Genomic DNA, 21,685 nt, shown 5'->3' on the forward strand with positions numbered 1-21,685 from the left:
GTGGAAAGCATGAAGGGTATGAGATAAGGGGTGCTGGGTATACTTTCTCAGGAGTAAGGGAGAGAGAAACCTTGATGACTTTTAATTCTGTGGCTGGGACATCTGGAAGGCCGGACGCTGGGGTTCCACTGACAGCAGGACTGGGGAGGCAGTGGAGTCAGGGTTGGTTTGGACCCTTTAAAGTGGACCTACTTTTTAATATCCCTGGAGTTGTTGGGGGAGGCAGTGGGTGGTGGGGCTGAAGTTCTGCACCAGCCCCAGGATAGGCACTCATGTCTGGAGCACACAGGTGGCATTTCCAGCTTCAGGCACCTGGGAGAACAGAGAGCAAGAAGGAACACAAGGTGTTTAATGACATGAGGTTTTCTGGAAAGAGACTCGAACTGCTGAGGGTTTGGATTGAGACTGTTTTAAAAGTGCTTCTTTAACAAGCTCTCTTGAGTGCTCTCCCCACCAGGCACTGAGCGCCCCAAGGTGAGCAGACTGCCTGGGCTTCCGTGTCCAGAGCCAGAGCCGCAGGCCCTGAAATGCAGATCCCAGGGCCCACCTGTGACCTTCTGATACGGAGTGCTGGAGGCATCTGCATTTTCCAAGTTCCCTGGGTGAGTCTTTTTGTATACTGAAGTTTGAGAATCTCTTACTTCCAGTGGCCGTGTGTGTGTGTGTGTGTGTGTGTGTGTGTGTATATGAGAGAGAGAGAGAGAGAGAAAGGGGGGCAAGGTGGAGGAGAGAGAGGAGAGAGGGAAAGAGAGCAATTTCCTCTTTCTTTCCCTCTCTGAGGGTGGGGCTACTCTGGAGTTCAGGAAAGCAGTCAGTTCTGTAAGCTTTGCTGTGTGTGTGTGTGTGTGTGTGTGTGTGTGTGTGTGCGCGTGCGCGTACACGCTAATGTGTGGGGGGCGGGCACGGTGTCCCAGGAGGACAGAGTTTGCATTGATGAAAACCTTTCCCAGCCCTTTGATACCTCTTTCCCGCCGCTCTGAAGCTAACTAGCTCCGTCCTCCTGCATCCTGCTCTCCAGCTGCACCAGCTGCCCTCGCTCACGGGCCAGGATGGGATTCTGTCTGGCCCTACGTATGGTGCTGCTGCTCCTGTCCGGGGTCCTGGCCCCTGCAGTACTCACAGGTAAGGGTGCTCCCTCAACTCTGCTGCCACCAGCCACCCAGGGCCAAGAAGCACCTAGAGCCGGATTCTCCACGGCCCACCGGGCAGAAGAAGCCCTTCCCTCACAGAAGGTGGAACCGCCATTTGGGGTGGTTCTTTGGAAGGCTCCTGGGAGACAGGCCGCCAGGAGCCGCGTTGATGTCCTGGGAGTTGTTAGCCATGGGGACGATGGCCCCCGAAGCAGGAGGGCAATTTAAGCAGCAGGGCCAGGGAGGTTAGCTGCCTGGGGGGACATGGGGGTACCCCAGCATGCTAAAATCTGAAGGCTTCCAGTCAGGAAAGGGCACTAGGCACAGGGCAAGCAGCCGAGGGACCAGAGGCCCCAGGCTCCTAGACAGAAAACCACAGAGCCCCGCCGTTTTACGTTTCAACCCTGCAAGCCCTTCTCTGCTGGCTTTCTGAAATGTCCTTTCAGAGTGAAGACCCAGGTACTAGTCTCAGCCCGGGAAAAATTCCAGAAAGAGCACAGAGCCTGAGACTCCTTGGCAAAACCATGATGAGGACACTGGACTTGGGCTCTGTACTTAGGTCAAAACGGCTGGGTGTGGGATTCAGTGAGAAGGAAGGTCCCACCAGGCTCACGGTGGCAGGCTGGCTGGACCTCAGGCCCCGTCCTGGGCATGGCTCTAGGGCCCTCTGCTGGGAAGGGCTGTCCCAGGCCAGCTTCAAAGTCTGAGAGAGAAAAAGCCCAGGTAGCTCACGGATGGTCTTTCTCTGTTGGCTGTGAGGTGGGCCACTGGAGAAATATTTCAGGGCCCTTGTTGGGGGTGGTGCTGGGGCTAGAGGAATGAGTGGGAGGAGAGACCCCCGGAGACCTTCTCTGCAGCACCGACTTTGGGGGGGAATGTCTGTGGATCTATAGGAGTGGCAGCTGGATGCCAGCCACATGAGCATGGCCCTGGGGAGAGTTACTGGGGGACGTGAGGCCCGGTGGGACAGCCACACTCAGGCACACACGCCAGGAAGAAGAGGGTGATGGCAAATTGCCTGTGGGCATGCAGGCCCCTCTAGACGTCCTAGGAAGAACCTCAGGTCCTTGGGACTGGTCCTTGCAGATCCCCCACCCCCCACCCCAGCCCTGCCTGGTGGTCAAAGTGGGTAGGGGTGAAGGTGCTGGCGCCTGCCTGCCCAGGCTCTGGGACCGTCTGGGGAGCTCCTGTCCAGTTTCTTGTTTCCAGAGTAGCCAGCCCTCCCAGCCCAGGATGCTGGCCAGAGGCCCTGGATCAGACTGCATACACAGCCTGGGTGGGTGGGCTTTGTCCACTGCCACAGGAATGTTTGGGGACGTGTTTGGCATCTCTGGGGCCTCACCCGGCCTCACCTCCCTCCACGTGTCCTACCGAGAACAGGCAGGCCAGCTCCACCCCGGAGTCTTTGGGGTTTTGGCCGGCTGTCATTCTTCCTGCCGTTTGGGGAGGGAGGATGTTTGGGAGCCTCTCGGCTACCCCACTTTGGGCCAGAAGCTCTGAGCAGGTGTGTATAGGGCCCAGCAGGCCCCCTGCCCTTTGCTCGGTGGGCTGGGGTCCTGTGGCAGGCAGGCAGGGAAGGAGTGGCCCCGTGGCTGAGCTGCGGGCCCTGCCTGCCGTCCTCCGTCCTCCGTGTTGGTTGCCTGTGGCTGCCGCTACTGGGTAGGGGGAGCAGGCCAGGTTGAGCAGGCGGGAGGCCAGGCCAGGGATGAAAAGGCCCTTCATGGCTGGCACAAAGGCTGTCTGTGAGCACGGGTGCCTGGCCTCGGGGCCCAGTGGTCAGAGTGAGTGTTAAACAAACCTATTTACCGAAAGGCAGGGCGGTGGAGGCGGTGCCCTTGGCGGTGTCCCCAGGCCCCTTACTTGTCCTGGTTTCCTTGGTCAGAGTCGAAGGACGTTGCTAACTCTGGCCTTTGGAGCTTAGATGTCCTCGCAGGTCCCCCGTGGGGTTCTCAGCTCACCTTCCGTGCCCGTTCGCTCATGTCTTTGTTCACGCAGGGCCCTCTGCCCGTCTTGCTTTCCCTCATCTTCGCTTGTCTGCAGACGGGGCCTCCTGCTGGCAAACTCCCTGACAACTTCTTCTGTTTATGGCTCCCCCAACATAGATTTGGGGGCAAAGGGGGTTATTGCCTTTAAACGTTGTTTTTCCCTTTTACTACAGCAAGTTGAGAAAATACAGAGACAGGTAGGTGCGCGTAAGAAAATGCTTTGGCCCCTTCCTGGCAGCTGTACTTCCTTCGCCGGAAGGCTGGTGGCCGAGTCCAGGTTGCAGTTCTGGGCTGTGTATGCTGCTGGGCCACCCCCCTGGGCTTGCAGGGAACTGGCAGGCCTTTGGGACGCTGGATATTTGGGTACAGGTGAGCCCTGGGCCAGCCTTTGGGGGTCTCCCATGATGGTCAGCTGCGGCAAATGGACAGCACACAGATCTGCCCGGCCCGTGTCCGGCCGGAGGGCCCCGGGGGCCAAGGCGGCAGCTGGTGATGGCAATGACAGCACAGTTACAACTTGTGGGGGCCACGAGAGGCATGGCCCAACTCCCATTTCACAGACTGGGAAGTGAAGTCGGGGAGGGGGAGCAGAGTCAGCCTGCTGGGGTCCCGGGGTGACGTGACGGACCCAGCCCTCTTGATTTGGAAACCCATGGGTTCCAAACCCCCTAAAGCTTCAGGGACTGGTTGAGTGTCGGAGGAGGGGTTGGAGGGGGGGTACACGCAGCAGGGATGAGGCGGCCTGGGCCAGTGTGTCTGGCAAGGAGAATCCAGGCTTCCGTGGGGAGCCACAGAGTAGGGCTGGGTTACTGGGAGCAGAAGGGGAGAAGGCCTGGGTGTGTCCCCAACTGCCCTGCTCTGAGGGCCCACTCTCCTCCAGAGATGGCTTCTGAGCTCTGGCAGAGGGCAGAAGTAGATGCTTACCTGGGCCTACTCCAGGCAGCTGAATCCCCAGATGCCACCCAGGTTGGCTGGGCCTGGTCCCCAGTAGCCCTGTGGTGGCTTCCCTGTCGCCGGTATATGGAGAGCAAGTGAGGGCCAGTGGTTTGTCTATTTATCTGGGAAGATAGGCATTCTGTGAGCCCCACACTTCAGGGCCTAAGGGGTGGGCATTTTTCTTTGGCTTAGCCCCCGGGAGCCTGAGGCAAGCATGTCCGGGGGCCTGGCACTTTCCATAGCAGCTAAGAGGCTTGCAGACCCCTGCCCTCCCAGGCAGTGACAGAGGACGCCCGGCAGGGTTGCTTCCCCACTCTGCACAGTGTGGTCTTTGCAGCTGGTGGGAGGCCGGGGGGGCCCCCAGACATGGGCACTGCAGTTCAGCCTCAGGTCCTTCAGGTGGGAATCTTCCCCTACATTGGGTGCCAGGGAACTTCTGCCCCCAGGAGGGCTCCTTGCCAGGGCTGTTTTCTGAACAGGGATGCTGGCTGGGGTAACCCCTGGGGAATAGGACAGTGGTCCTGGTCTGCAGGCTGAGCCTCAGAACTGACCCAGAGCCCAGGCCTGGGAGAGGCTGCAGGGACAGGGCGTCTTGGGGAGTCTTGTACAGTTGGGGGAAAGATTTTAAGTTGACAGCAAACTTGCAAGGATAATCCAGAGAGCTCTGGTACACTCTGCTTAGATTCACTTTTGCCATAGTTGCTCTTCCTGTCTCTGTCTGACCCCGCCCCCACCCCCAATCTGAATGCTGACCAGTCTAGAGTAAGTTGTAGATGTCATGCCTTTCTGCCCCGAAATGCTTCTAAGAACAAGGATATTTTCTCACATAACCGGTCAGTTACCCAAGATAAGACACGGACATCGATACAGCACTGTTATCTAAGCTACATATTCACACTTCCCCAGTGGAGCCCGGGGTGCCCTTATCCAGGAATACGTGCTGCATTCTCACATCCTTAGTCTCTTACTTGGAACAGTTCCTCAGCCTTTCTTTGTCTTTCCTGACCTGGATGTTTTAGAAAGCACAGTTAATTTAAGACTGGCCCTGAATTTGGGCTTGGCGGATGTCTCCTCGCGATTTGCCCCAGGTGGGCACTGTTAGCAGGAAAGACCCAGAGCAGCCCCCCTCTGGAAGCCGGCAAGTCTATAAGCAGCTTGGCTCTGGCCCGTCTGTGCCAGAGGGAGTTCTCAGGGGTGACGCCTGTAGAGGAAACGGTGCCCCAGTGATCTGCGGGTGGGTGGCTGGGGCTGCGTTAACTCCACAACCTCCCTGGCTTACACCTGGGAATTGCATCCTGTTGTTGCATCCTCCGGGGGGCTTCCCACTCCCGGCAGCACCCCGCGCAGTGCCCGCCTGAGCCTGGGTTTCCTCAGCTCTGAAGCAGGGATACGACCGTTCCCGGCCACGGAGCAGCTGGAGTCCACGAGGTGGTGCCGTGCTGCCCGCACTACCCTCTCTAAGGACGATGTGGGGGCTGGGCATCCCTGGGTCACACTCGAGATTAGGCGCTGGCGAGCCCTGACCCTGCCAAAGCCACCCCAGGGCTGGGGTGGGAAGGCGTGGAGGTGGAGACTGCCGGCCATTCTGGTCTTGACCGTTAAACTGGGCGCTGGGGCCTCCTGTTGGGGATGGACGGATGTGGGCCCAGGGTTCGGGAAGTGCTGTGGGGCTCCTCAGACCAGGACCCTTGGTGGGGAGGGAAGCGCAATTGGCATAGTGGAGGTGGGGATATGGGGCTGGGGCTAGCACCCAGGCCTCTGAGTCTCAGCCTGCCCTGCTCCCTGGGCCTGCCAGGTCCTCCACACCTTGCTAACTCCCACCCCACGAGCAGAGAAAGGCTCCTGCAGAAAACACCGCACAGGGATTGATGTGCTGACTGAGCCCCAGCTTGTGTGGGGACAGGGGAGCAGCTCCCTTTTCTTGGGGCTTCCCTTACCCTGACCACAGACACCCCTGTGCACCCCTCTGGCCCTGTTCTCTCTGGAAGCAGCAATATGCTGGCATCACAGTTTCTCAAGATCTAGAGCCCCCTTGGGGTTTCAGCCTTGGGACACGGGGTGTGTGTGGGCGTCGGGCCCCGCGGCCTCTGGGCTGCACGGCTCTGCCCGGGTGAGGACAAAGGAGGGGGCACAGGTCTGCTCCTGGGCTGTGGAGTTTGCCTCCCCTCCCCACCTCCTGCAACAGTAGCCTCGTGGGGCTCTGGGGAGGCAGGGACCCTGGTTCCTGCAAGGAGAGTTGCCTCATCTCCCCGGTCTCTTCTCCAGGACGAAGGCGGACCCCTGCCTGCCTCGCAGGGGAAGGGAGCCCCTCGCCAGTGTCATCTCACCCAGGCCTACAGGGCCCTGCAGTTCAGATGAGGGACCGCAGTCTGTGCTGGGAGAGGTGAAGTGCCCCTGCTGCGGGCTCAGGCTCCTCACGGCCGTCTGCCGAGAGAACCCGTTGGTGCCCTTACTCCCCTCCTCCACCTCTGGGTCTGTCTTCACTGCAGCCTGGCCGCAATAAGCCCTCCGGGAGGGCCAGTGCAGCGCCCACCCCGCAGTCCCGCACACAGCGCCACCTCCGCGGCCGGTTAACCGCGCGGGGCCACGTCCCCGTCGGCCCCGCCGCCTGCGCCCCAGCGCCCCCGGGCCTCAGCGCCTGTCCTTGGCCTTGCAGCCGAGGGCCCGCAGGAGCCCGCGCCCACCCTGTGGAACGAGCCCGCCGAGCTGCCGTCGGGAGAAGACCCCGTGGAGAGCACCAGCCCCGCCCGGGAGCCCGAGGCCACCGGGCCCCCGGCCCCCACCGCCGCGCCGAGCCCCGAGGACAGCACGGCGGGGGAGCGTCTGGACCAGGGTGGCGGTAGGCGCGGGCCGGGCGGGGGCGGGGGCGCGGGCGCGGCGGGGGCCGCGGGGCTGACCTGCCGCCCTCCGTCCTCCGCAGGCTCGCTGGGGCCCGGCGCCATCGCGGCCATCGTCATCGCCGCCCTGCTGGCCACCTGCGTGGTGCTGGCGCTCGTGGTCGTCGCGCTGAGAAAGTTTTCCGCCTCCTGAAGCGAATAAAGGGGCCGCGCCCCCGCCGCGGCGCGACTCGGCTCTACCCTCGGTGGCGCCCCGGTGTCTCGAGTGTGTCCGCGCGTCCGCGTGGGGGCGAGCGGGGCGGGCGACGACTCGCACCACGTGCGCGCGGGGCCGCCAGCAGGAACCGCGAGTGCTCGCGTAGGGGTCCCCCGCCCCCCAGCACAGCCCCGGTCCCCACACCCCCTCCCCGTCCCAGCCCCTGTCCCGAGAAGTGCCCGGGGCCCGCCCCCTGCGCTCCCGCTCAGACTCAAGCGTGGCCGCGGGCGCAGGAGAGGGGCTGAGCCGTCGGGGCTCCCAGCCCAAGGCTGGATTATTTTGGGGCCCGAGCTGGCCAGCCGGGCCCCATCTGCGGAGCTCCAGACCCGCCCCGCCAGCGTCCCCAGGACCCCCTCCGCCCCAGGGAGCCGCAGGAGCAACCCGGTTCCCAGACCGACCGCAGCCCCAGGCTGCCTCCCTCCTCCCAGCAGCTTGGCCCCGGACCTCAGTTCTTGGTCACGTCTTTTGTTTTCCCTGCTTCCTGGGAAACCTAGCTTTTATAATTTAGAAGGAGATTTAAAATAGAGGCTGAGCTGCTCGGAGCACAGCAGGGAAGAAGCCAGAACTGCGTCCCTTTGGAGTGAAATAGAAGACTGGAGGCCCGGAGGAGGGGCCGTCTGCGCACCCGGGAGGGTTTGATAGCCAGGGCCCTGGGCGGCCTGTGCGTGGTGCCGGTGGAAGGAAGCTGTTCGTCCTCTTCTTTCTCTGCTCTTTGTAGCAACTCTTTTGACTTCACTGGCTTCCCTGAGCTCCAGACCACGCCTGCTCCAGCTAAGACCAGTGTCCTCCCCCTCCTGGATACTCCAGATGAGCACTCGCTCAAAACACATGAAGGGTTAAAAGTTTCTGCTTCTATTATAAAGGACTGTTGTAAAACCGAGCAGCTTTCATGCAGCGGTTTACATGACTTCATCGCACACAACCTCATAACCAAAGCCCTAGTCGGTACAGATGATCCGAATCAGCATGCTTCAAAAAGATAAACTGGACAAGGGCCAGAACCAAGGGTCACTCCCTCCCCTTTGCCCCAAGGTCCCCGCCCCCAAGAGCAGCACAGGGCTCAGGAATGGCCCCTCTCCCCCTCTGCCCACTCTTGGGGGCCTTGAGTGGGGGTCTTCCCCCTGGGGGTGTAACAGAGGCCCCAGCATGTCTGTCACTGTTGAGCCAGAGTGTCGCACGTCTGCATCCTCAGAAATCCATCCAAGTCTCAAAGGGTTCGAGGTCTCAAGAATGCCAAGAGCCATGCTGTGGCCTGTGGGAAAAAGGCTACGAAGTCCCACTTGACTCAAATCCCGGGCTTCTAACGAAAGGCCTGTTCTGGCACGGAGCAGAGTGCATCCCGGCAGAAAGAGTGTGGTCCCAAGTAGGGCTGGGCAGGGTCAGATTCCAGGCCCGCCACACTCCGGGACAGAACCAGGAGTGGGGCTGGGGTATCTGTGAGGGTTACCTGGGCTGGGGGAGGAGCTGCAGCCTTTGGGGGAACTTGCTAGCACCAAAAGTGGGAAGCAGTGCCCGAGGTATGAAGCCCCAGCCCCATGCCTGGTGTTAGACATCCTGTGGGACCACCACCCACTGATAGTCCCACCGTGGTTTTCCAAACAGGAGTTCTCGCTTCCACTGTGGCAGAAGGGTGTCCCCGACTCCCTCAAATTGCCTCTTCTGTTTCTGGAATCCTTCCATTGGTGGAGCCCCAAATCTCCTTCCATTCTGAGATCCTAACCCTGGCTGCTTTTCCTTATCCTGGAAGCCATCTCAACCCCTTTCTTCAGGACCTGCCTCCTCCATTAGCCTTGAAAGGAGTTCTTCTCTCCCTGCCCAGAACCAAACACCTCATTCCCGTGTGCAGCAAGGCAATAAAGAGTAGACCTTCACCTCCTTTATTTTATACATGATGCTTCTTTTAATGCAGCCAAAAATGATATTCGCTTTTCTCGGAACCAAAACCGATACAGGATGCAGTGACCAATTCATTCCTTACAACACCTGGGCTCCTGAAGGGGCCAGAAGACACAAGTTACATCCAGCTTGTCAGGGAGCCAGAGGTGGCGTGGGCCCTCGGCCAAGCTCTGGTAGGCCTGCTGTGAAGCAGGGCCTGGCCGTGCAGCCAGAGGCTGGCGGAGGCTTGGGGAGGGGAGGACAGAGGCATTTGGTCTCTTGGTCCTTTGAACTGGAGACCAAGGGCTGCTCAGCAAGCTCAGGCAAGGGCGGGCCATCTGCACGCACGCACGGAGGATTCCGATGGCTTCCAGGGGAGAGAAGGACATGTGCAGGCGGTCACGACAGTCCTTCCACCCTGCCCTCGGCCAGGGACACTCCCGGTCTGGGGCTTCCTCCAGCGCCTGGGGAGGCGCCGATGCACCTCCGCCCCCTCTGAGAGACAAGAGGGACAGGTGGCATAATACTGTTGAAAATACACTTTCTCGTTTACAAATGCAGCGGAGGAAGGACGTAGGCACCCCTTCTCCCGTTTGCAAGCAAGGGGGCCGAGACGCACGTGGCAGGGGGAGGGGCGGGGGTGACTCCCGCGCGAGGCGCTTGCCGTCCCCCAGAGCCCTCCACCATCTGCCGGGGGCTGCCTGCCCCGCGGCGCTGCTCCAGACCGCCCACGTCCTTCCCCCAGGCTGGCGACCGAGGCCGGGGGTCATTGCCGATTTCGACTGCCCAGCTTCCTGCGGTCCTTATTCTGGCTGCGCTGAGGGTCGTCCATCTTGTGGACACGGAAACATTCTTTGAGGTTCTGGGACCGGATCTTGGGATTCAGGATCTCCTCAGTCATGGAGCTGGGGAACCAGCCTCTCTCCTGGTCATGCAGACGCTCGCCAAAGATCCACCCTGTGTAGAGAGGGGTCGGGGAGGGTAAGCAGCTCTTGTGGGGTGAGAGCTGAGGGCTGAGCCCCCAGCCCGGCCAGGGAGTCCGGCTGGCCCCTCCAGAGGACACCTGCTCGACGAACCCCTGCCGGAGACAGGGAGTTTGGGTCTGTCTCCCCATAAGCTGGGAGAGCACTGCCCTGACCCCCTCCTGGGGAACGTGGTCCTAGGGTGCCACGGGGTGTCCCAAATATATTGACTTTGGAACCCATTCCCGAGCCCTCAGCAACTATCGGCTGCCCAACGTGGGGCCAGGAGACCCCAGGGACGCCCCCCAAAGGGAGAGGTACCTAAGCTGACCACCTGGTGTCTGGAATGCCACCATCACTCTGTTGGGCAGCCTGTCCCTGAGCCCTGGCCTCATGACATCTGCTTCTGCACACGGGGTGTAGACACCCCCACCTTATCCCTCAGGCTGGTGCAGAGTCCCGGGGGTGGGGGCGGCACGAGTGGGAGATGCACCCAGACCCCCAGCCCTCACCGTCTTCCGTCTTTTCCAGGATGTTCAGGATGTCGGCCAACTCCAGGGTCAGCTCATCTGGCTGCTGGGCCACATACGGGTGCACACACTGGACCTGAGGGCAGTCTGAGGGGAGGACGGGGAGGTGGCACGTCCTCGTCACCACGTCACCCACCCTGCTCAGGACCCAGCAAACCCCGGACACCCCCTGTCGGTAGCAGGGCAGGCCTGCCTGTAACAGAGCACCCGGAAAGGGTCTGTTTGAGGGAGAGGACAGTTTGGCTGCAGAGAAAACGTGACTAAGATAGCCAGGGGCTCTGGAGAAAAACAGTATATGGGTAAAGGGCTGGACGGGCTGGGAGGGGGTCTGATTTTGGACTTGAGAAGGCACTCCCCGGACTTGACATGCTGGCCGCAGTTTGGGAGGCCCGGACTCGGCGAGCACAGGCAGGGCTAGGAGCTGCTCTGTGAGGTAGGTGCACAGGCACCCTTTTATATTTTATAAGGTTTTCAGAGAGCGGGCAACCCCAAAAAGATCACTGGCATTTGTCTTCTGGGCCCAGATTCCTTTCGTTTCCTGGTGGTACCTGTCACTTAAGACTCAGTGACTTATCTCTTCACTAAGCACACAAACGTTTGCAAAGCTCAGGCAGCCCTATGTCCACCATCAGGGTACTAAGCTCGCAGCTCACACACAGGCCCTCTGGGCCGGGGAAGCTGAGCTGGCCTCTGGGGGCTGGTAAGCACTTGCCCCACCAGGAATGTGGAGAATGCCTGCCCCTCACCTGCGCTCATGTGTCCTCACCTGCCCTCGCCTGCCCCACCCAGCAGGCAGCCTCCTCCCTGAGGGCACTCACCCAGCAGCCGAGAAGTGAAGGAAACAAACTTGGTTCTCCGGTTGGGGGCCAGCGAGGTCATCCAACGTTTCATCTCACTCCTGGGACACAGAGGACGACTGCCAGAAACACAGAGCGACCGCCCTTCCTCCCCCCGGGGAGCTTGGTGCCCAAGCATCCCACGAGGCCACAGCAGGACAGCTCGGTGGGGTGGGGGGCAGAATCCGAGCAGAGGCACGGGGGAGTCCTGTAGACTCTCCCCGACACACCTGAATGTCAGCTGGTGAGGGAGAGCCCTCCCGGACACCCCCAAAGGCACCCCGGAAACCGCAAGCTCTCAGACATGTCGTTGTCCCCGTCCGGATGGTGGGAGCTGGACGGAGATGGGTGGGGTGGCCTGTGAGCTCTGGCGGGGACAAGCACCGGGGTGATGAGATGGCCCCGGGGCTGTCCAGGGATGTGGTGCACTGGTCAGCCTGGCCCGAGGCTTCTACGTCTCATCAGAAAAGGCCCTTCCAGGGTCCGGGCCCCAGAGGGCACACACACGCACCCCCGACAGAAGCCCTGCCCTTGGGGCCTGGGCGGCCAGGGGGCCACGAAGCATGTGCCGAACCAGAGCCCTGGTCCGCCAGGGAAGGAGGCACGGAGGTGCCGTGGGGCCGGGGCTGGGGCCGGGGCCGGCAGTGCTGGGCACTCACTGCGAGGTCGCCTTCAGCATGTAGGTGGCCTCCCGGTCGTCCGCATTCTCCAGCAGCCGCAGGATGAACACGTTGGCCAGCGTCTGGCCCTGGTCCTCCAGCTCCTCCACGCGGAGGAGGCCTCTCGGGGCCGAGTCAAACACTTGGTACTTGTCTCTGGGGACCGAGGGGGGCAGGGTTGAGGGTGCCGGCCCCCAGGAGGCCCCAGGGTCCCAGGGAACCACCCTGCCAGTCCTGCTGGCCCCACCATTTGGTCACGCCTCACCTCATTCTGGAAGCCCTGGATGTCAACACGGGTCCCTCTCACCCTGAGACTTCCTCTTCCCACCGCCCCACCGTGGCCCCCAGGCCAGTTAAGCCTCATCCTCCGCTGCTCCTGCTCCGCAGCGGCAGCAACCTCACTGCTTACCCAGGAATCTGCCGGCAGATCACCAGCAGGTCGTTGAAGAGGAAGAGGTAAATTTCCCGGAAGAGTTTCTTGGTCCGCAGGGTTCGGGATGTCTTGGGGCCCGCCATCTGCCGCAGCTCGCCCTGCTTCAGCAGCCAGCGGGAGTGGGAGATGATGGGCACCGACTGGGTGGGTGGGGGGTGGCGTCAGAACAGCTGTGCCCCCCCCCCCGCCCTGTACTCCCCCGAGGTCCCCCTGGGCCTCGCTGGAGTCCTAACCCGAGGGACAGCTTGGGGGTGCTGCAATGGGGGGTTGAGGGGAAGGAGCAATCCTGGGCAAATGTAGGAAGGGCAGCGTGTGTGTGTGTGTGTGTGTGTGTGTGCATGTGCACAAGGGTGCACGCTCCCATGGACACGTATGTGGCTGTGTATGTGTATCTGTGCCTGTGTGTAGCTGTGCATTTGTCTGTTGTGCATGTGTCTGTGTGTGCTTCTGTGTATATGTGCTTGTGTCTATGGGGACTTGTGTCTGTACCTGTGTGAGGGTCGTCGTTCCCTACCAGGCTCAGCCCGTGTGATGCAGAATCAGAAGGGGAGCCAAGGTCACAGGGGAGAGGAGAACTGGGTCCCCTGGGGCAAGGAGGCCAGGTCTGCAGGTCCCCACTGCATGGCTCGGGGACGAGTTCCTGGCAGTGGTCAGCCCAGCAGGTGGAGATATGGCAGGAGCCCAGAAGGCCACGTCTGCGTCCTCACCTGGGGCTCACCTCCTAAACATGGCATGACCTCAGGGACCCTCAGTGTGTGCTCATGTGACCACGTCACCAGAAACCCAGGCCCCTGGGACCCTTGGGGCACACTAATGCCTGAAGCTTTACGTGAAGTTGGGGCAGATCGGTAACTGCTGTCAGATTTTCAGTTTCCCCCGATTTAAGAATCCTTGGAATGGTCCCTGTCACGTGCTTCATGTCAACTAACTGCTCCAGGTCACACGGACAAGAAATGAGAGCGGGTGGCTCCAGGGTCCTCGCACACCATCTCTCAGAAGGTAAGCGCAGGCCAGTGTGATGGCCCGGTCACAGGGGGCTCTTAGGGCCAGCTAGGGGTGTCAAGAGACCTCAATGAAGGCGACACCGAACTGAGACCCAAGGGTGGCCAGTCACGGAGTTCGACCAGGCCAGCCCGGCTGGGTGGGGACACACGGACGGGCACAGGTTCACCTTGATCTTAAACTCCATCTTCTTCTGGATGCTGATCATCTGCTCCGTGCGGCTCATTTTCCTGACGCCCTCGTTGCATGCTTTTACCACCTGGCAGAAGAAGGGGGACACGTGAGGCCACCTGCAGCCAGCCGCTCCCCCGCCCCTGCCTTTGGCCCGCTCAGGCCCCCGAGGGTGAGCAGACGCTGCCTGCAGCGGAGACTGGCTGGCCAGCACCTCCTGCAACAAAGGCCAGCGGGAGAGCCCGTCAGGCTGTGGCTGCGGCTCTCGGTTCTGGGGGAGAAAGTTAGCGTCTTGTCCCTGCTAGAAAGGACACTCCAGAGCACACATAAGATGATGCCTGACCTGTCATGTCACCTAAGAAAACAAAACAGCAAGGTGCCCATTCTCACCTGCCAGACTGGAAAAGTTAGACTGGTCACCTCCGGGTCCGCCGGGGTGTGGGGAGACAGGATCTGTCACACACTGTGGGACGGGACAGGGGGAGGGGGTGCAGATTCCCCCCACCTTCCTGGGAGGCCACCCAGATACCAAGAAGCCTAATAAAACCACACTTCCTGGGATTTCCAGGGGCTCAGTCTGCAGAAACAGTATTCCACGATGGATCGCCGGTGTTTAGAATGGAGCCTGGCATCCAGCACGCTCCCACTATGTGCCCAAAACGTTCCCTGCGCTGTTGTTTCAAACGAGAAAAACTGTCGTCAACCTGTGTCCACTGACTGGGATTGATTAACGTTTATATGCACCTCACCCTGTACCACGAAATCATTAAAAATGGCAATAACTTTACATGCGCTGAAACGGAGAGCAAAGAAAGCCAGCTTCGAAACCACAATCCCTGTTTTGCAAAAATTAGTTGTGTGTGCAGGTGTCTGTTTGCAAGGGCAAGAACCCACATGTCAGCTGGGACATGTGGGACACCTGGTGACCTTACCACCTTCTGTGTACTCATGAGCACTTGCTGAATTTTTTTTTTTTTGTATCGAACATCATTTTTATACATTAGAAAAAAAATCCACCTTTATAAAGAAAAGGTAAACCGCGAGAAGCAAGTACAGCTTTTGTTAGAAGGGAAAGGAGATGGTGGCAGAGACCTTTAGAAACAGAGAGCGCTCTCCTGGCGCCCGGCATGCGGGACCCCTCACGGGCTGAGGCGGTCACTGGACTCACCTTAGGTGGCCCAGTGGGTGCCGGGACGAACCCCCGACCCGATCAGGTGCGGGAGTTCCAGGGGAGGGCAGAGGGCCCTGAAAGATGCCGCCCGGGGCACTGACCCTCCCCGACCAGCCTGCCAGGTGGCCAACTGGTAAGGGAAAAAGGAGCGGCCGGGAGGAGACCCCTGTGAAATGGAGCCCTTGGGGCCCCAAGTGGCTTAGAACTGCCATCAGATGCCCATGGAGGCCAGTCCTTTTACTGAGCTGCTGCCTCTGGGACAAGAAGTGGAAAGGACCACACGCTAGGCTCTTGTCCACTACAGTCGCTGGCACGACAGAGTGGCCCCGTGCCGCTTCCAAGAGCTGGCCTGCAGCTCCAGCAACACCAGGAGCCGAGCACACGAGCCAGCGCCGGGAGAGGGAAGGGAGGACCCGCGTGACCCGAGCGCTGGAGAAAGGACATCGGGTGTCACTCCTCCGGCACAGCCCTGACTCTGCTGGCCACCCCAGGAGGAGCCGCTTCTCCGAGGACGAGGAACGGACGTGCTCTCCTCCCTCTCGGGCAGGAACAGCCCAGGACTCGGCAGGGCCAGTGAGATAGGAGGGAGGGGAGCAGCGTGGGGAGAGGGAGAGGCGGGGGGAGAAGGCACAGGGCAGTGTCGGGGCACAAGAAGAGCCAGACCCAGCCTCCTCGCCTGTCACAGGAGGGAAGACCCCGGAGACAGGCAAGGACTAGCGTGGGGCTTGAACTCAGGACCCCGAGATCAAGAGTCGGGTGCTCTACCTGCCCGAGCCAGCCAGGTGCCCCTCAATGACTTTCTTTTGATATTAAAATGAATTTGCAGTTTCCAAAGACCCACCAACATAGGAGGAAGCAGGGCCAGAAGGTGGGTGTCCAGACAAGGACAACGGTTTGTTGGGAGAGAGAAAGAGAAAGTGGGGCTCACCATCTCCAGTTCTTTGTGGGCGTCCAAGGCAGTGCACTCACGCTCAGATCTCTCTTCCACTCTCTTCAGAATGTTCTGAGCACGGGAAAATCTGCATTAATACGACCACCTGTGGCCTTTCCTCCCCTCCCCGCCCCCATGAGCAGCAGCACATCGAAGAGCCCGACTGGCAGGAAAACCTATGACCGACCCACGTGCGGGCCCAGGACCGGGCATCCTGAATCCTGACCACAGCTGGCCCAGGACCGGGCATCCCCACCCACAGCCGGGCCCAGCTCTAAAATGATGACCCCAAGGCAGTCTCCCGAGAGGATTAACTATGGAGGCCAGGCTACATCCCAAGATCCCGTGGGGCTCACCAGGAGACCACAGCAAAGCAGGTGACCCCACGCTGGCGGGGTGGACCCAGCATTGGGGGAAAGGCATGCTCGGGATGGCCCTGTCCCCGCGGGAGCCCTACGCTCACGGTGGGCACCGGGGAGGGAGCCCTAGGCTCACGGTGGGCACCGGGGCCTTCCCCACCCTTTCCCCTGGGATCAAGTCGCAAGAACCCCGAGGCTTTGTTAACTGTTCTTATTGATGAAAACGTCTCTTTTCCAACTGTTTGATTTTCTTGAGTTAATGTCTTGCTTACTTTCCCTCTGCCTTGAGCGTGCTTCCCGGGAACGCTTCCCTGATGGCTCCACCGGCCACCCCCTGGCCCCTCTGTTTCCTCGAGACCACAGCAAGATGGGTCTTGATCTTAGTTTTGTTGGTTTTTATCGTACAAAAATTAATTTTTTTTATATATCCACACATGCTCTTTTCCTACAAAATCTCTTTTATTTGCTATAAAAATTCTTAATAATTTCTCCGTTTTTCTGTTTCGGTTTTTCCAAGTGAAAAAAAAAATTTCACACGTAGCCCCCCCACTCACTGGTGTCCTGTGACTTGGGCTCGCACTCCTTCTCTGCCAGAGCTCTCTCCTGACATCCTGGGGGTGCGGGGGGCGCTTCCTCTGACATCCCATCTCTGTGGTCCTGGGCCTTGAGCCCTGGTCCCCCTCCCCCTGCCGAGGGCTGTGACCTCCCCGCCTTACTACTGCCACCGTGGAGCTAGCCAGCTGCCCCAGGTCTTTGGCCTGCTGTCTGCCTGACCTCTGACCTCCCCTAACTGTGGCTCCTGGGTCATCGTCTCAGCCCGGGCCCCTAGAGCCACGGCCAGATCCACACCATCCCCTCCGTGTGACTGGTGGACTCCCAGCAGCCCAGGAGCATGTGCCAGGCACAGCGCGTCTCTGCCCTGCTGGAGACCCCCTTTCAGGAAGTGTCACCCCCTCCAGGCAGCCCTCCTGGTCTTCCTTCCTCACCACTGTTCCTTCTTGGCCACTGTGTCCCACAGCCGGGTCTGGGGACCCCTTTCTCTCCTTCCTGGCCGGTCTCCTTTCACTAAATGCCACCTCGATGCCCACAGGCCCTGCTCAGACTTCTCCCCAACTCTGAACTTGGAGATTTGACTGCTCAGTCACCACAAGCTCAGCTAGTCCACACTGAGTCCTGCTGTCTTCCCACTGGCCCCGCCTCGGGGAAGACTGCACCATCACGCCCACTGCTCAAGTTCACACTCTCTTCCCTCTGACCCCAAGTAGCAAGTAGGCGTCTCAATTCATCTCAATTCGGGTTTCCCTCCAACATCTCCCCTCTTCCCTCCCCCACTTCTCCCCCAGACTAAGCTTCTTTCTCCAGTGGCTTCCTAACCCCTTCTCCCATTTCCCTCCTGCTCTCCTGCCCATCACTCTGCACAGGCAGCCTGTGTGCTCTCGCAGAGGCAGTTAGATCAGGGGACTCCCCGACATGCTGAAGAATGACCCCAGCGTCTTACCTGGTCCCTTAGGGCCCCAACTGGCCTCTCTCCCCATCTCTGCACTCACTCCCGTCAAGTTCCCTCAGTTCACCACTGGCCTTCCTGGCTGTGAACTTGGCTGCCCCAGAGCCTTTGTGCAAGCAGTTCCTTGGCACCTGAATGGCTCCTCCCTGTCAGCCAAGTCTCGGCTCAAATGCCACTCGTCTGTCTTTCTTGACCCCCTGAACTGGCACTGACCAGGCAGTCACCCCCTATCATGTCACCCTATTTCACCGTCCTTCCAGCCGCGACCACTTCCCAGTTGTGCGGGCTTGTCTGTCTCTCCCCCAGATTGTGGGGACAGGGGAACAGGGGCTGAGTCCCCACTGCTCAGCACACAGTAGGAGCTTCACGAGGATTTGTGGAACAAGTGAACTTCCCAGAAAGCTAGCAGGGACCTGGGATGACCACAGGAAGCCCTCTGCAACAGGAGAAGCCTGGGCAAGTCCAGTCCCTGGGTTGGGGAGGCCAGTACCTGCACCAACAGCTTGAGGCGCGTGATCCTCTGGAAAGGCAGGATGAGGAAGGAGGACAAGGGCAGCCCCCTGCACTTGGGGTCCAGCTCCAGCTGCGCAATCAGCTCCCGAAAGGCCGCCTTCTCCTGGCTGGGGACACAGACACGAGAGTCGGTCTCCGGCTCGCAGGAGGCGTGAATCAGAAGAGCATGGGGGGCCTCGTAGGAGCCAGACGGCCCACGGGCACAGGACACGTGTTGATGTCTTTCCTTCTTTCCTTTTCACGGAAAAGAAACTGTTCGTGTACAAGTCAAATAACAACAGGGGCTTCACATGCCTGGCCCCTGAAAACTTAGCAAAGTGTGCTGTGTGTGGGAAGGCAAGGATTCCTCGTGTGGCCAAGTCTGTGACTCAGACGCACAAGTTGGTGGTTTACCCTGCAGGGAACCGTGGCGAGGTGAACCCACGTAGTGACGGGGACAGCGGCGGGCTGGGGGCGGCTGCCAGAGGAAAGCGGTGCTGTTCCTGCCAGCAGAGATGGCCTGTGTGCAGGTGGCTCAGCGGGGGGGTGGGGGGTGGGAGGGGCGACAAGGGCTCTGGGGACCTGCAGGGCCGCTCTGCCTCTTTCTCAGGTACACAGGGTGCACACCAGCACACCCTCAGCACGGCAACGCCTACGTCCTGTTCCCCTGTATGCTCGTCTCCCCCAGGTTTGTCCTCAAAACGGGCATCCTGATTCCCTCAAGTCCCAATTTTCAACCTCCAAATGTAAAACCTCCAAACCCCCGAATGCTCAAGTTTTAAAACATCCACAGTTAGCCACAAGGCTTGACAGCAAGGCCCAGGGCAGCGTAACGTTCGGATGTTACTTCTCAGAGAGACCTTCCGTGCTCCTGAGTCCAGGTAGGGACACATCACTGGTGACGGTCACTGACACGTGGCGCAGAAGTGTGGACACTTCAGAAGAGGCTAGTTGACTGAGAAGTTATCTCATCAATGGAAACCCCAGGCGAGTTTACAAGGGGGCAGATCAGGGACGCCTGGGGGGCTCAGCCGGTTCAGCATCTGACTTCAGCTCAGGTCACGATCTCACGGTTCATGAGTTCGAGTCCTGCATCGGGTGAGCTCGTGCCCTACTTGTCTCCCATTCTCTCTGCCCCTTGCTAACTTGTGACCTCTCTCTCTCAAAAAAAGAAAAAAAAAATTAAAAAAAAACAATTGGGCAGATTAGTAATGAACTCACCACCAAAGACTTCCTCCTGCCCCGTCCTTGCCTTTGTCTCTGGTTCAAACCATTTTTCTGACCTCTCGGGCCCCAAGGGGGCCTCTGGGCCTCAGACCCTCTTCTCTAAACCTCACAGAACTCAGCCCAGCCGTTCTGGACACAGGCCCAGTGGGTGCCACGGCTGACTGTCTTGGGGTCGACATTTCTCTAGTGACCCCGAAACCCCCGGCACGTGCCAGGCTTGGGCACCATCCCGGGAAAGCAGAGGTCCAAGGACTGAGCGCGGTGGCACCATGGGAGGAGCCACGGCCCCACTGCCGGGCGCACTCACAGCAGCTGCTTGTAGGTCCTCTCCTGGTAGGTCTGGTTGCTGACGTAGGTGATGTAGACTGAGAAGTGGTTGGCCGCGTAATGGTACACGATGTCGCACACGTCCGAGATGACGATGTTCTCCTCCATCCGGCGCTCTAGCTCCAGGAGAAACCTGCAGGGGGGCAGTGGCTGGGGTTAAGGGCGCCTGGACGGCGACACTCAGGACAGACACGTCTCCACCACCGGGCCTGGCTCCGACAAACCAACAAACGCGACGGGCCGCGATCCCTGCGCCGACGGCATGTTCGGTCACATCGAGGAATTCTACGTTCAGTGTTTTTAGGTGCGTACCAGCACTAGGGCTATTTTTTAAAGAGACAGCAAGAGACTTTATGTTTTGCATACGTATCGATGTGTTCACGGATGAGGTGACCACAGGGATTTGCTTCAGAAGGATCCTGTGGGTGGTGGGGAGGCGTGGGGTGGGGACGCAGGCAAACCTAGATGCTGGGCTAGGGGTGGGCTCGTTATACTGGAGTGTCTACTTCTGCATGATTGGAATTTTCCACGGTAAAACGGAAGTCAGTACATGTGTAAAAAGACACCCCTTTCCCAACGGGGTCAGGGGGCAAAGGCCAAGAAGTCTCTCGGCAACCATGTGCCCAAGCCCACTGGGTGGGGCTGCCCCCGGGAGGTGGGTGTCAGTGCGGAGGGGGGACCCACCCAGGGGCCCACAGGGGGCCAGCAGCGCCCGGGGCGCCCCAGGGGGTGGAGGAGCCCCTCCTGCCACACCTTGGCTTCACGTCTGAACGTGCACGGTTGGACCAGCTCATCCAGAAGCCGAGTTTTGCGCTTTGGGCTGCAGGCTCCGTGGCCTCCAGGGAAAATGGTCACTGGATCCTCTACCCTAACGGTACGACTGGCATGCTTTTCTTTTTGGCAAGAACCGATTAGTGCTTGTTTATTCCTCCTCCAGTTAAGTTCCTCCCACCCTTCAAATAGGCAAAACGTAAGCACAGTTCCAAAAATTACTGGAAATGCCATCTAACTGGGGAGAGAAAGCCTAAGTCCAGGGCCAGGCTCTGCGCTGGCTCTCAGAGGGCCCCGGGGCCCCGCGAGCCAGGGTTTCCAGAGTCAGGATGAAGAGCAGCTCACACGGACACCCCCGGACCTGGTCAGGACACCCGCCGCAGACCTGCCTGACTGTGGGGGCTCAGGGACACTTGTGCTGACGGGCAGGCCCGTTCAGGGGGACGTGACCTGCCGTGGCACCGTTCAGGTGGCAGAGGGCTGGGTTTACGTATTCATTTATATCTTACTATAGGTCATCCCAAACACACACAAGCAGAGAAGCCAGGGCACCACAGGTTTCAGCCGGGCTCTGGCTGAGGAGAAGGTTCCGGAAGCCAGGCCCCACAAGGACCCGAGCCGGTGGCTCACCGCTCACTGACGGCCATGACGTCCAGGACGTTGGAGAAGAGGATGTGCGCCTCAGACGGGTGCAGGGTCTTCTTCAGACGCTCATTCTCCATGAAGTGAGACACGAGCAGGCTCAGGCTTTTGTAGTACGAGGCCTCGGAAGTGACCAGCTCGAACATGGCCTGCGTCGGGGCAAACACGGAGGAGGAGAGCCGGTGGTCACGTCCCGGGCCTCACCTCGCAGGAGGGCGTCTACCCCGCTCCCAGTGAGACGCAGGCCTGTGTGCACGAGGTCGCGGGGAGCAAGGACTTCCGCACGCCGACGGCCAACGCGCCTCTGCCTAAAAGACAGACACCACGCGCTCCTGGCTCGCGACACTGAAGCCGGAGACCGCCTGACGCCCGAAACACAGAGCACGCGCGAACCCAAGAGGTCAGCCGTGCCCCGAAGCCCCAGCAGCCGCGACGAGTGGCTCGGACGGTCTCCAGGTGCCGAATGGGTGTGAAATTCGGTATAGAGGGACGCCCACCTTGACACGCCCCCGAGGAAGGCTGGAAGGCCACAACTGTCAACCACAGGTATCAGCAGGGGGTGCAACGTTTACCTGTATCTTTTCACCCTTTAACTTGTCTGAAAACTGAAAAGTGAGCATCTATGATTTCCTTCGTGGCTTAATTTTAA

General features: G+C 59.9%; 2 protein-coding genes across 4 annotated transcripts in view; one reads left to right on the forward strand and one right to left on the reverse strand.

Annotated features, from left to right (window-relative positions):
* On the forward strand, positions 1-7,132 carry SNORC (secondary ossification center associated regulator of chondrocyte maturation). Its single transcript, XM_025912495.2, has 4 exons — positions 1-602; positions 951-1,122; positions 6,708-6,890; positions 6,972-7,132. The coding sequence occupies exons 2-4, from the start codon at positions 1,050-1,052 to the stop codon at positions 7,079-7,081; spliced, it is 366 nt and encodes a 121-aa protein (XP_025768280.1). The 5' UTR covers positions 1-602; positions 951-1,049; the 3' UTR covers positions 7,082-7,132.
* A 1,873-nt stretch (positions 7,133-9,005) lies between these two features.
* NGEF (neuronal guanine nucleotide exchange factor) overlaps positions 9,006-21,685 on the reverse strand; it is a 74,721-nt gene continuing 62,041 nt past the window's right edge. For all 3 annotated transcript variants that reach the window (XM_025935221.2, XM_086719962.1, XM_086719961.1), the window contains 10 exons: positions 21,025-21,185; positions 19,604-19,756; positions 18,068-18,197; positions 15,712-15,786; positions 13,611-13,700; positions 12,416-12,579; positions 12,007-12,162; positions 11,330-11,409; positions 10,494-10,598; positions 9,006-9,976 (listed from right to left, as the gene is read on the reverse strand). In XM_025935221.2, the coding sequence (XP_025791006.1) occupies positions 9,786-9,976; positions 10,494-10,598; positions 11,330-11,409; positions 12,007-12,162; positions 12,416-12,579; positions 13,611-13,700; positions 15,712-15,786; positions 18,068-18,197; positions 19,604-19,756; positions 21,025-21,185 (1,305 nt within the window). In that variant the 3' untranslated portion in view covers positions 9,006-9,785. The remainder of the gene's footprint in view (positions 9,977-10,493; positions 10,599-11,329; positions 11,410-12,006; positions 12,163-12,415; positions 12,580-13,610; positions 13,701-15,711; positions 15,787-18,067; positions 18,198-19,603; positions 19,757-21,024; positions 21,186-21,685) is intronic.

Source organism: Puma concolor, chromosome C1 (genome assembly GCF_028749965.1).
Source record: "Puma concolor isolate L17-30 chromosome C1, mPumCon1.1.hap2, whole genome shotgun sequence".
In the NCBI taxonomy this organism is placed as follows: Eukaryota; Metazoa; Chordata; class Mammalia; order Carnivora; family Felidae; genus Puma; species Puma concolor.

Coding starts and splice junctions, on each gene's coding strand:
- SNORC (XM_025912495.2), top strand. CDS start 1,050: ATGGGATTCTGTCTGGCCCTACGTATGGTGCTGCTGCTCCTGTCCGGG. Junction 1,123..6,707: donor GGCCCCTGCAGTACTCACAG/GTAAGGGTGCTC, acceptor TTGGCCTTGCAG/CCGAGGGCCCGCAGGAGCCC. Junction 6,891..6,971: donor GCGTCTGGACCAGGGTGGCG/GTAGGCGCGGGC, acceptor CGTCCTCCGCAG/GCTCGCTGGGGCCCGGCGCC.